We start from the raw sequence: 13382 nt of genomic DNA, 5'->3' as shown, positions 1-13382 counted from the left end.
AGAGAGCTCAAGCATCATGACTATGAGGTGCAAGACAAACGTATTATCTCAAGGCACAGATGTCTGCTATATCCGTATCCAAAAATCGTGGGTTAGTTTTCTAAAGTATTATCACACTTGTACATCTAGGAGTATTCTGACCTTGTAAAAAATATAGCTATTTAGAATGTGAGAAAAAGGGTTGCAAAAGGGAGAAAGAAAAGAAAAGAAAGAAACTCGAGTGGAAATGGAAAAAGAGTATGGGAAGTAATATCAGAGTGAGGTGGAGTGGGACAAGGAAGACAAATAAATAGGGGAAAAAAAGGGGGGGGGAAGTTGAGGATTAGAATTAAATAAGCATAACCAAACCAATCACATCATATAGTATCGGCCTGGTTATAACAGATGCTATCTTAAATTAGGGGTATAATCCAGTTAAAGTCCGGTAAAGTCCAGTAAAGGAATTATTCCTGAAGTGAAAGTTCTAGAGGCTTTCCAGGTTTCCAAATCTTCTCGCTCATTCCTTCATTAAACCATGATAAGTATCAGTAGATAGGAAGTGAGTCCAACATGCCCATGTCTTCCTGAATCACTCGGAGTGTTCTTTAGCCACTGAGATCAGCTCCTCCATTTCCGCGATCCTATTGATCCTAAGAATCCACTCTCGCATGGTGGGAATATAGTCTGATCGCCAATGAACAGGGATACACTGTTTTGCCGCATTTATCATGTGTAATGCAAGCGACTTACGATAGGTCTTCACAGGAAGTGAGGAATGATGGAGTAGACATTGCGCTGGGGTAAAGTCTAGGGCGTATGTAGTAACTTGTGCGATTATGTCCAAAACTTTTATCCAGAAGGGCTGCAGTTGCGGGCAATCCCACCATATATGCAAAAGAGTACCTGTTGCCTGGCAACCTCTCCAGCATAAGTCAGGAACGTTAGGATCAAATTTATGAAGCACAGATGGAACTCTGTACCACCTGGAAAATCTCCCCTTCTTTCATTGAACATTTACTCCTGGATTTCCACTTCCCATGGTGAACGTTCACTCCTGGATTTCTCCCTCCTGGAGTGAGCATTCGCTCATGGATCTCCCCTTCCTTTAGTGAATGTTCGCTCCTGGATCTCTCTTCCTTCAGTGAACATTGACTGGTGGATATGAGAGGATGGGGAGACGTCAGAGGTCCATCAGCTTCATCAGATGACAGGAGAGACACCAGAAGTCCATCAGCTTCATCTGAGAATGGGGAGACATCAAAATGTCCATCAGCTTCATTGTATAACAAGGGAGACATCAGAGGTCCATCAGCTTTATCAGAGGGCAGGGGAGTCATCAGAGGTCCATCAGCTTCATCAGAGGATAGGCAGACATCAGAGGTCCATCAGCCTCATTGGAGACAGGGGAGACATCAGAGGTCCATTAGCTTCATCAGAGGACAGAGGAGAAATCAAAGGTCTATCAGCTTCATCAGAGGACAGGGGAGACATCAGAGGTCCATCAGCTTCATCGTAGGACAAGTGAGACATCAGAGTTCCATCAGCTTTATTGGAGGACAGGGGAGTCATCAGAGGTCCATCAACTTCATCAGAGAACAAGGGAGACATCAGAGGTCCATCAGCTTCATCGTAGGACAAGGAAGACATCTGAGGTCCATCAGCTTTATTGGATGACAGAGGAGTCATCAGAGGCTGTCACAGATCCCACCCACATGCACACGCCCACAGTGACTAGCTAACCGAGGCATGCACGTCTGGCCATGACTTGGTGTAAAGAGGGAATGAGGGGGACTTATTTTGTCACAGCCCGCACTACCTCTCCTCTCATATTAGGACCCATGCAGTTTATGTTGTCTATATGGAGGAGGTGTAGGGTTAGATTCATCCTAGGCTCAAGTGTTCCCCCTGGACCAACATCATTTTTAATCCAAGTCTCCCAGATAGTCTGGCCATTGGTCGAGTCCGTCCTTGGGCTGAGGTTAATCTATTCCAATTGCAACATTTGGTCAATCCCATAATTCACAACCTTAAATCCTTCCCTGACATTCAAAAAGCTGCTCGCATTCCACCCCATCAGTATTTTATCTACAGATACAACACATTTTTGCCCCCAAAGCCTCTTCTCTGACTCTTGAACAACCTACCCCTTTAGATCATATCTGCATCCAAGGCCCACACCACCGGGACATCATTTCCGCTACGTATACATTGCTTGTAGATGTCGCCCTTTTTCTATTGGTTCTCCCCTTTATATGTGTAAATGGTCCCGTTTCCTTCAATGTGATATTGGGTTGGATCAATGGAGTAGGATTTGGGAGGCCTCTTCTAAATCTTCTGTGTGTGTAATGTGTACAGAAAATCCTTCTAAGACCCCCATGTTTTGGTATCGGACCCCTGAGGTTCTCCATGATAGTAACCCGAATGTTTCCTCTGTTTGCTGGTGTTGTGGGACGGAAACTGACACTCTTTTCCACATTTTTTGGGATTGCCGGTCCATTGCACCCTTTTGGAGGAGGTCCTTACTCCATTGTGGTTACTTTTCCTGGCTCCTGTCCCTTTTGAGCCCATTTACTTTCTGTTGGGTCTACCTTTTCGGGTCTCTCTAAATGTGCGAGGAAACTTTCCACCTACATGAGGGCAGCCAGGAGAACCATTCCCATGCATTGGCTGTCTTCTATGTCCCCCATGTTACCGGCACTGATGAAGGTCAGAGCAGAAATGAGAAAGTTGGAGTACCTACCTGCTTTACACCCTGCTACTGTCCCTGCGCTGGAGGCAGTTCAGGACCCACGGGACACCTATGACACCGATCTGTCTGCTCCGATCGTTTGTGATTGATGGCCATGTCACTGTTTTGTATTGACATTGTATGTTCTTATGTACCTCTCATCGATGAGCTGCTTTATCAGCCTTCTCTCCCTCTCTGCTTTTATTTTACATTTATCTTTGTGGCTGCTTGTTGTAATGTGTGACATAGAGAGGGAAATGGGTGCTAATAGGCTGCAGGAGATCTGCCGAGACATAGAGAGGGAAATGGGTGCTAATAGGCTGCAGGAGATCCGCTGAGACATATAGATGGAAGTGGGTGCTAATAGGCTGCAGGAGGTCCGCTGAAATATAGAGAGGGAAATGGGTGCTAATAGGCTGCAGGAGATCAGCTGAGACATAGAGAGGGAAATGGGTGCTAATATGCTGCAGGAGATCAGCTGAGACATAGAGAGGGAAATGGGTGCTAATAGGCTGCAGGAGATCTGCTGAGACGTAGAGAGGGAAATGGGTGCTAATAGGCTGCAGGAGATCCGCTGAGACATAGAAAGGGAAATGGGTGCTAATAGGCTGCAGGAGATCAGCTGATACATAGAGAGGGAAATGGGTGCTAATAGGCTGCAGGAGATCAGCTGAGACATAGAAAGGGAAATGGGAGCTAATAGGCTGCATGAGATCAGCTGAGACATAGAGAGGGAAATGGTAGCTAATAGGCTGCAGGAGATCCGCTGAGACATAGAGAGGGAAATGAGAGCTAATAGGCTGCAGAAGATGATGTCATTATGAGTGGATTGATATATATTTTTGCATTGTCCCCCCCAGAAGGATCAGGTTTGGCGGGATCGCTCTCATTAGCTATACATTTGTATTTTGTGTTCTGTGTTTGTAAGACTTTTCTATATGTAATAAGAGATGTTTGTTGAACAGTTGGTTACATAAGAGTTACATTTATTTCTTCTTCCTTTATTCAGTAATGTTTCATCTCCCGTAGTATCCCTGTAAGGTACATATTATACAGGAAGGGGGATTATGGGATGGATCTCGGGGCTGCAGTTCCTCTGAACTCCACAAGGTGCTGATCTCACCTATACTCACACAGGAAGTCTCTATGGAATGCAGACAGGAAGTGATGTCAGGTGCAGACAGGAAGTGATGTCAGGTACAGACAGGAAATGATGTCAGGTAAAGACAGGAAGTTTCAGATGAGAGGTGAGGCGGGAAGAAGTATAGAGGAGACGTTGGTGGAAGTGGCAGCAGAGGAGGTAATAAGATGTTATTTCCTATTTACAACAAATGTATATAAATCTGAGGCTCTTTTAGGAATGTTTGTGGCTTTAAAAAAATGAAAGGGGCTTTATAGCAACTTAAATGTGTAATATGTGTAACATTGTTCTGTTTATCTTCTCCTCCCCTCCCCCACCTGTCTCCAGCACCGCACCCGGGGACTAGCAGGGAGGGGAGAGACCTTGCAGTGTAATGAGTACAGATTGGCTGCTCCTCAGGAAAGGGGAGTGTCCGGCTTATCCTTTCTGCCTTTCACTCCCAGAGCCATTTTTTTCATTTTTTGCACATTTAAAAAATCATTTTATCCTGAAGATGACACAAAACCCCCAAAATATAGATTTTCTGCAAGTAGAGACTTTAGAGAATAAAATAGCGGCAGTTCTAATTTTTTATATCACAAAATTTTATCACAAAGTCTAGGAAATGGCAAATTTCATTAAAAAATACACTTAAGCTGATTTCAGGGCACAAAAAGCAATAAATGACCCATTTATGTGTAACAATATAAAAGCCGAGGTTGCAGCGAGTAAATAGATATCCAACATGTCAAACCTTAAGTTGTGTGTGCTGAAATGGTGACAACCTTTAGTCCCCGGTATTATCTATAGGGGACACATTTATAGCCCCTTCTAGGTCATCAGTATAGAGTACGGAGGAGGTCTGCTCCTAGAATTATCCTCTCATTCTGGTGTGACCGGCGATATGTAACGTGCATCACAATCAATGTTATCACGTGTAGGCGCTCCAGCGTGTGCTCTTACGTTTGGGTGTGCAAATATGTGGGGATGGGGCTTCAAATTTTTTAAGAGGAGGAGTTATGTACTTGGGTGTAACTTTAATTCTTTACATTTAAAAAAAACATTTTTACTTAAGGGGACCCAATGTCTCCCCTGTACTCCATTGGATGTAATGTAGAGCACATCGCACCGCATTACATTCTTTACCGGCCTTGATTGTCAGGAAATCTGTCATAACGTCACTTCTGGGTCAGGACAAGAAGGGAGTGAACATGTCCGCTCTCCTCCATCCCCTCTACCCTCCGACACCCGCTGACCCGGGCCCATAGATGGATAGGCGGAGCCGGGGAAGCATAGTAGGTACAGGAGAGGTTCACACACACGGGGTGGCAGAGGCTGGCACCTGAAAGGAGAGCCCTGCGGCTTGCCCTCAGCAGGGATAAAGATTAAAAACAATACTTGCCCGGCCCCCAGAACTACATGTCCCGGGCGTCGGGTGATGTAAAGTGACCATCACTGCATGATGAGCCGACATTGACCTCACAGCACTGCCTCAGAGCAAACTAGTCATAGGAAGGATCAGATTTATCATTCCTTGTCTGCAGATCTAATACTCATCAAAACCAGTTCAGAGACCAAACAAACCCAACAGAGAAAAGGGGCCCCGGACCTCAAAATTGTAGTAAACACTAAACAGTCCAAACAAAATGTGTTCCCATGGGGGGAGTAGTTCTTCAATGTCCAGCAACCCTCCTATTCCCCCCTCACATCCACATCCTATCATTGTGTGACCAATACCATCCAAATCATTCTTACTTTCATTTCCCAAAGTTATCCGTCTACAAGGAGACCTGTATAGATCACATGATGGCACCAATGAGGATGGAGGAGGACCGGAGTCACATGACTGAGAAGATACTAAACCTCACCCTGGAGATCATCTACCTGCTGACCGGAGAGGTGAGGAGGATTCTGGGAGGTCACATGACATCACTCTTATCTCTATTAATAAAACACAGACCTGACCGGAGAGGTGAGGAGGATTCTGGGAGGTCACATGACATCACTCTCATCTCTATTAATAAAACACAGACCTGACGGGAGAGGTGAGGAGGATTCTGGGAGGTCACATGACGTCACTCTCATCTCTATTAATAACACACAGACCTGACCGGAGAGGTGAGGAGGATTCTGGGAGGTCACATGACATCACTCTTGTCTATTCTGGTCAATAGACCATTTTATTTTTGCACACATTTAGATGATGTCAGGTGGTTGATATTGTTTTATTTGTCTCCTGATCTGTAGGATTATGTTGTAAAGAAGAAGTCTAGTGGGGAGCCAATCTCAGGACGATGGAGCAGAACCCAGAGCCTCACCATGGTGCCTCCATCTCATTCTCTGATACCTGAGAGGGAGAAAGAGCAGAAGATTCTGGAACTGACCACCATGATGGTCCATCAGCTGACAGGAGAGGTGAGCGGTGCCGGGAATTCTGGGACATTCTCCAGTAACAGACAAGGGATGTGTCTGGATGGTGACTGTATCATTGTGTGTGTCAGGTTCCTATAAGGTGTCAGGGTGTCACTGTCTATTTCTCCATGGAGGAGTGGGAGTATTTAGAAGGACACAAGGATCTCTACAAGGACGTCATGATGGACAATCAGCAGACTTTGGGTTTTGTGAAGATTGTAAGGAAGGAATTTCCCCGGAATGAGACGATATTGAAGCTCACCCTGGAGATCCTCAGCCTGCTGACTGGAGAGGTGAGTGTAATGAAGGGGTTAAATCTGACTCGGCTGTACACTGGGAGGGATTCAGAGTCACTTGAAGTCTTCTGATGTTCTGTAATCAATAACGACATCCACACAAGTACTATGAATACATAAAGTGTCCGGACTCTATGAGATTTGGTTATAGCACAAGATGACGGCATTGGTTATAGAAGAGAACAATCTCAGCTTTAGTCCAATCAGGGAGACCCATGATTACCAGCATGCCACGCCCACTGACCACTAAATCCATGGGTGACATTTCCTGGTGGGTCAGTGAGCCTTACTAGTAAACCATTAGTGACTCTATTATATGACTTCTAGAAGGAGCTATAAATCTGACCCCATTGTCATCATATCATTGGATGGACATGTCTGTCCTTTGCTGAGTCGGCACATTGTGGCCAATCCCTGGAGAATAAATCTAGAGCTGACCATAGAAGTGAGGGATTATGGGAGAGTGAGACTTATCTTTGTATCACACAGAACTGTACAGGAGTCATGAAGAAATCTACCGACAATGACACCAGAAGGAGATCTCATCGTATGACCACAAGATCCTCGAGAATGCAGAATCCCATCACCATCCCCCCACCTCCATCCCTGATCCCTACAAGACAGAAGACACAGAAGATTCTAGAAGTCACCAAGAAGATGATGGAGCTGCTGACAGGAGAGGTGAGCGGTGCCGGGAATTCTGGGACATTCTCCAGTAACAGACAAGGGATGTGTCTGGATGGTGACTGTATCATTGTGTGTGTCAGGTTCCTATAAGGTGTCAGGGTGTCACTGTCTATTTCTCCATGGAGGAGTGGGAGTATTTAGAAGGACACAAGGATCTCTACAAGGACGTCATGATGGACAATCAGCCGCCCCTCACATCACCGGGTAAGAGGAGACTTTATTGTAAAGGAGAGAGCAGTACGGAGGATCCACCTAGATCCCCCATCATCTGATAAACACATAGAAACAATGGATTCAGTCAGTGTGTGTGTTTCCTACAGATGGATCCAGTCATGGGAACCCACCAGAGAGATGTCCCCGTCCTCTGTATTCCCGGGATTCCACACAGGAAGGTCACACCATCCCTCATTGTTGCAAGGTTGGTGGGATTGAGCATCTAGAACATGGACTTGTGGAGATGATATGTGGAATTTGTATGTGACCTTATATTTTACAGATGATATTTTCTCTCATTTCCTTGATTTAGAGTGGAGATCCAATCGATATAGAATTTGAGGTGAAAGCAGAAGAAGAAGAGGCGTATGTGAGGGATGATCAGCAGTCTATGGAGGAGGATGGAATAACGGGGACATTTATAGAGGAGGACACTCCTACAGAGATCAGCACAGGTGGGTCATGAACACTAAATCCATTCCTCCACCCATACTGCTCACTGATTGGTCCAGAGTAGGGCGGGGACTGGGTGATATCAGCCTGTAATCCCCTGGTCACTTTCCTGAGCTGTGTTCCCCGTCCTGTATTCCTGGATTTCTCTCGGATAATCTTCCTTCTCTGTGCTGCAGACACAATTTATGTATCTAGACTGGATTTATGGAGGTTCTGGGGTTCAGCTGGCAGCAAAATTTTCATTTTCACCATAGATGTTACTAGACCTAGGCACCTGGGGTGTGTGATTTGGGTCTCCCTCTCCATGCCTGGGTCTAGTAAGATCTCGGACAGTACAATTCTCCCAGGATTCCTTGCTCTGTGGTCTGCTGGCTGTGCCGGGTGGAGGGATATGTCTGTAGTGTCTCAGACCCAAGTCACTGAGTGCAGTCTCAGGAGATGGGAGGCAGCGGTGTGGGATCTCTGCAACTTGTCTACAGGAAACATTTAAAGTGGTTGTAATCCCTCCATATACCCAGTGCAGTGACTGGCCTCAGGTGATACACAGAGATAAAACAAATCCTACATATGTTGCACCTTTTTATCTGTAGCAATCTTCTCTACAACTGTTCAAAGCCCAGAATGTAAACAGCTTGTCTGAGAAGTCAGAAAAAAGAGACAGAGAGATAAAGTGACATTCTGCAGAGCTCAGTGAGGTGAGCTCTGAAAGATGATTGGAGGGAAGGTACACACCCCTTTCACACAGGAACAGAGCTGAGGTTGTCAATCACAGGCTGTGTGCTGGAGCTTCTCCCCTTTCACATTTTTTCTCTTGGTGTCAGGAAGACTTGTCAGAAGTGATTCATGCTGATCGCAGAGGAAGGAGACAGCAGACAGAAGTGGCTCTTATTGCTCTGGAGTGAGACAAGTACACACTGTAGAGGGATATGTTTGTTCATATTCCATGTCTGGGGGTTACAACCCCTGTAAGTGATCTCTGATTACTAAACACCAATTTGATGTGATCCTTACACTATTTATTAGTGTGGCCCCTTGTCCTGAATAGAGGTACTATGTGGGTTTAGTTTGTGGCTGGGCTGTACTTGGCTCAGGCTGATTGTATAGTTCTTCACTTGGTTTCTCCCTAAGTTTAGGTTGTCTTGTGATGTCTCACTGTGGCCAGTAGATGTCACTGCTATCACTGGACATAGGATGAGATTTCACCAACCAAACTAAAGGGATATTAAACCACAAATGTCCCATATTGCAGCTTACCAATCATTGGGTGTGGCGGCTGCATTCCTTTTCTTTGACTTTTTTCCCTGTTTTCACCTGGTGATCTGGCCAGTAAAACACACACCCCCTATCACAGCACCCCCACTGTGGAGACAGCAGCAGTCAGTCTGGGGGAGGGGAGTGTTAGATGTATTAGCAGATTTAAAAACAGTAACTAATTGAAGCCAAACTCCAGCTCACACTTCATAATCAGTTACATCAAACAGGATTTTTTCCTTTTGGGATAAAAGTTTTACATGAATAAATAAAAGCTGATCATTGTAAGCCCCCTGTCAGTGGTAAATGGTCTGCCTCATCCCTGGAACTGATACATTCTGCTGTAGAGTTTTTATAAAACAGATTTACTGGCTAGATCACCAGATGAATGTAGAAGAAATCCTGAAAAATTAAAACTAATACTGTTTAGTCCTAACTTTTGTATCCTATATGGTAAGTTGTACATTGCATACAGTGAAGGAAATGCATATTTGCTCCCCGGCTGATGCTGAATGTTCGCCCCTCACACAGAAATGATTGGTCTAACAATGGAATGTTCGCCCCTCACACAGAAATGATCGGTCTAACAATGGAATGTTCGGTGTAACACTGAGAGACAGAATACAACAACAAATTCAGCAGAAATGCGTCTAACAAATGATGACTGATCTGCATGTTCATGAGGGAAAGAAGGATTGGATACCCTATCATTCAGCAGGATTTCTGGCTCCCAGGTGTCTCTCATACAGGTAACAAGCTGAGATTAGAAGCAGTCTCTTAAAGGGAGTGCTGCTAATCTCATTGTGTTACCTGTATAAAAGACACCTGTCCACAGGAGCCATCAAACCATCAGATTCCAAACTCTCCGCCATGGCAAAGACCAAAGAGCTGTCCAAGGATGTCAGGGACAAGATGGTAGACCTACACAAGGCTGGACTGGGCTACCAAACTATGGCCAAGCAGCTTGGTGAGAAGGTGACAACAGTTGGTGCAATCATTCACAAATGGAAGAAACACAAAACAAGTGTCAGTCTCCCTAGGTCTGGTGCACCATGCAAGATCTCACCTCGTGGAGTGTCAATGATCATGAGAACAGTGAGGAATCATCCCAGAACTAAACGTGAGGATCTTGTCAATGATCTCCAGGCAGCTGGGACCACAGTCACCAAGAAAACAATTGGTAACACACTACGCCGACAAGGACTGAAATCCTGCAGTGCCCGCAAGGTCCCTCTGCTCAAGAAAGCACATGTCCAGGCCCGTCTGAAGTCTGCCACTGAACATCTGAATGATGCAGAGGAGGACTGGTGGGAAGTGTTGTGGTCAGATGAGACCAAAATCCAGCTCTTTGGCATCAACTCAACTCGCCGTGTTTGGAGGAGGAGGAGGAGGAGGAATGCTGCCTATGACCCCAAGAACACCATCCCAATTGTGAAACATTGTGGTGGAAACATTCTGCTTTTGGTGGGGGGTTTCTGCTAAGGGGACAGGACAACTGCACCGCATCAAAGGGACGATGGACGGGGCAATGTACCCTCAAATCTTGGGTGAGAACCTTCTTCCCTTAGCCAGGGCACTGAAAATGGGTGGTGGATGGGTGTTCCAGCATGACAATGACCCAAAACACACGGCCAAGGCAACAAAGGAGCGGCTCAAGAAGAAGCACATTAAGGTCCTGGAGTGGCCTAGCCAATCTCCAGACCTTCATCCGATTAAAAATCTGTGGAGGGAGCTGAAAGTTTGAGTTGCCAAATGTCAGCCACCAAACCCTAATGACTTGGAGAGGATCTGCCAAGAGGAGTGGGCCAAAATCCCTCCTGAGATGTGTGCAAACCTGGGGGCCAACTCCAGGAAACGTCTGACCTCTGTGATTGCCAACAAGGGATTTGCCACCAAGTACTAAGTCATGTTTTGTGAAGGGGATCAAATCCTTCTTTCCCTCATGAACATGCAGATCAGTCATCATTTGTTAGACGCATTTCTGCTGAATTTGTTGTTGTATTCTGTCTCTCAGTGTTACACCGAACATTCCATTGTTAGACCGATCATTTCTGTGTGAGGGGCGAACATTCCATTGTTAGACCGATTATTTCTGTGTGAGGGGCGAACATTCAGGATCAGCCGGGGAGCAAATACACATTTCCTTCACTTTAGGCCTTAATTATTTTCCCCCCATTTCCTCCCAGCTGGACATTTTATATCGGATGATGTGATTGGAGCACAGACTTTTACATGGTGATAATAATGTGATAACATCCTCCAACTTTGGACCTTTAAACAGAAAGTGATAATGAGGGAGGAGTCAATACCCCAATGATGGTGGTCTTCAGGATCAGTCCAGTCTTCATCTTGGTTGTTCTCCCCCCATCCTCACTCTCTGACCTCTGGTGGGGCTCAGCCCCGCTGTTCTTCATGACTAAATCATGGACTAAATAAGGAAGTGCAGTACTTCTTGTGTTGGGAAGATGGCGATGAGTGATAGAGGGGGTGGGGACCCTCGTCCTATAATCCCCTCATCACTGTCCCTCCTATAAAAGACAGTTCTGGTTGTTTCCTCACTCTCTGACTAAGGTCCATGAATAAAGAAATGACCTGGTAGGAGATCAGAGGAGCCATTTCCTAGTTCCCTTGAGGGTGGAATTGTAAGCTCCTCAGAGACCAAGCTGCCTGATGTGGGCGGAGTCCTGGTTTGGGGGAACCAATCAGCTCCTGTCTAGTAATCCTCTTTGTCTTTGTATTTTAGTCCATGGCCGGGAGATGAGGAAAACCTCCGAGGATTGTCTCACTTTGTCTCCAGACTGGAAAGTAGAAGATGAGGACATCACACAGTATAGTCCAGGAGAAAACCCGGCTCCCTCCAATGTCCATCCGGCACCACCCAGTGTAGATGGACCATCGGATTCCTCGTATCCTGAGGAACCTCAGACGGTGCGGGACCGGGCCGGCCTTCCAACAGGGAAGAGCTTCTCCTGTACTGAGTGCGGGAAATGTTTCTGTTATAAATCCCATCTTAATGTGCATAAAAGAACTCACAGGGGGGAGAAGCCGTATTCCTGTCCTGAGTGCGGGAAATGTTTCCGTTTTAAATGTCGTCTTAATGAGCATAAAACATCTCACACAGGAGAGAAGCCACATTCCTGTCCTGAGTGCGAGAAATGTTTTTCACAGAAGTGCAATCTTTCCAGACATCAGAGATCTCACAAGGGGGAGAAGCCATTTTCTTGTCCTGAGTGTGGGAAATGTTTTGTAGCAAAATCAGATCTTGTTAAGCATCAAAGATCTCACACAGGGAAAAGACCTTATATCTGTCCTAAGTGTAGAAAATGTTTCTCAGAGAAGTCTGATCTTTACAGACATCAGAGATCTCACACAGGGGAAAAGCCATATTCCTGTGCAGAGTGTGGGAAATGTTTTTCAGACAAGTCCAGTCTTTACAGACATCAGCGATTTCACACGGGGGAGAAGCCATATGCCTGTCCTGAGTGCGGGAAATGTTTTTCACTGAGGTTCCATGTTTACAGTCATCAGAGAACTCACACAGGGGAGAAGCCACTTTCCTGTTCTGAGTGCGGGAAATGTTTTTCTGATAAGTCCAGTCTTCGTATTCATCAGAGATTGCACACGGGGGAGAAACCATTTTCCTGTCCTGAATGTGGGAAATGTTTTTCAGAGAAGTCTAATCTTCACGCACATCAAAGATCTCACACGGGGGAGAAGCCATATGCTTGTCCTGAGTGTGGGAAATGTTTTTCACAGAAATCCAATCTTTACACACATCAGAGATCTCACACGGGGGAGAAGCCGTATGCCTGTTGTGAGTGTGGGAAATGTTTTTCAGTGAAGTCCAATCTTTACAAACATCAGAGATGTCACACGGTGGAGAAGCCACTTTCCTGTCCTGAGTGAGGGAAATGTTCCTCACTGAAGTCCTGTCTTCCTGTACATCAGGGGTCCCACACAATCCTGGAGGTGTATTAGTGCCCTGAGTGCGGGAAATGTCTTCTAGATGAATGTTGCTGGACATCCCAGCTCTCATATGGGGAAGAAGCACACCCTGATATACACCTCAGATATACTCCATGGCTGATCTTCATCATGGAAGAAACAGTTGATAAGGAGATCAGAGGTCCCCAAAGACATGGATGAAGTGTGGGACCGGGTTGGCTATTGATAGCAGCTCAGTGGTTAGCCCTTCTGCCTGGCAGTACTCGGGTCATTAGTTTGAATCCCAACCATGGCACCA

General features: G+C 45.7%; 2 protein-coding genes across 2 annotated transcripts; both read left to right on the top strand.

Moving 5' to 3' along the window:
- Positions 1 to 5601: 5601 nt before the first annotated feature.
- Positions 5602 to 7312, top strand: LOC149438041 (uncharacterized). The gene is made up of 4 exons (XM_089660328.1): positions 5602 to 5726; positions 6075 to 6242; positions 6329 to 6532; positions 7025 to 7312. The coding sequence occupies exons 1-4, from the start codon at positions 5631 to 5633 to the stop codon at positions 7310 to 7312; spliced, it is 756 nt and encodes a 251-aa protein (XP_089516454.1). The 5' UTR covers positions 5602 to 5630.
- Positions 7313 to 7679: 367 nt separating this feature from the next.
- Positions 7680 to 13113, top strand: LOC149438040 (uncharacterized). The gene is made up of 2 exons (XM_089660327.1): positions 7680 to 7695; positions 11952 to 13113. The coding sequence occupies exons 1-2, from the start codon at positions 7680 to 7682 to the stop codon at positions 13043 to 13045; spliced, it is 1110 nt and encodes a 369-aa protein (XP_089516453.1). The 3' UTR covers positions 13046 to 13113.
- The last annotated feature ends 269 nt before the right edge of the window (positions 13114 to 13382 follow it).

Source organism: Staurois parvus, unplaced genomic scaffold, assembly GCF_062004578.1.
Source record: "Staurois parvus isolate SC_StPar_1 unplaced genomic scaffold, SC_StPar_1.0 ptg001224l, whole genome shotgun sequence".
Lineage (NCBI taxonomy): Eukaryota > Metazoa > Chordata > Amphibia > Anura > Ranidae > Staurois > Staurois parvus.
The sequence above is the reverse complement of the archived record's forward strand: the minus strand, read 5'-3'. Positions and strand labels throughout refer to the sequence as shown.

What these genes read in the sequence shown, in the direction of transcription:
- LOC149438041 (XM_089660328.1), top strand. Translation starts at nt 5,631, where the DNA reads ATGATGGCACCAATGAGGATGGAGGAGGACCGGAGTCACATGACTGAG. An exon ending in TCCATCAGCTGACAGGAGAG is followed by an intron (nt 6,243 to 6,328) that starts GTGAGCGGTGCC and finishes TGTGTGTGTCAG; the next exon opens with GTTCCTATAAGGTGTCAGGG. An exon ending in TCAGCCTGCTGACTGGAGAG is followed by an intron (nt 6,533 to 7,024) that starts GTGAGTGTAATG and finishes TGTATCACACAG; the next exon opens with AACTGTACAGGAGTCATGAA.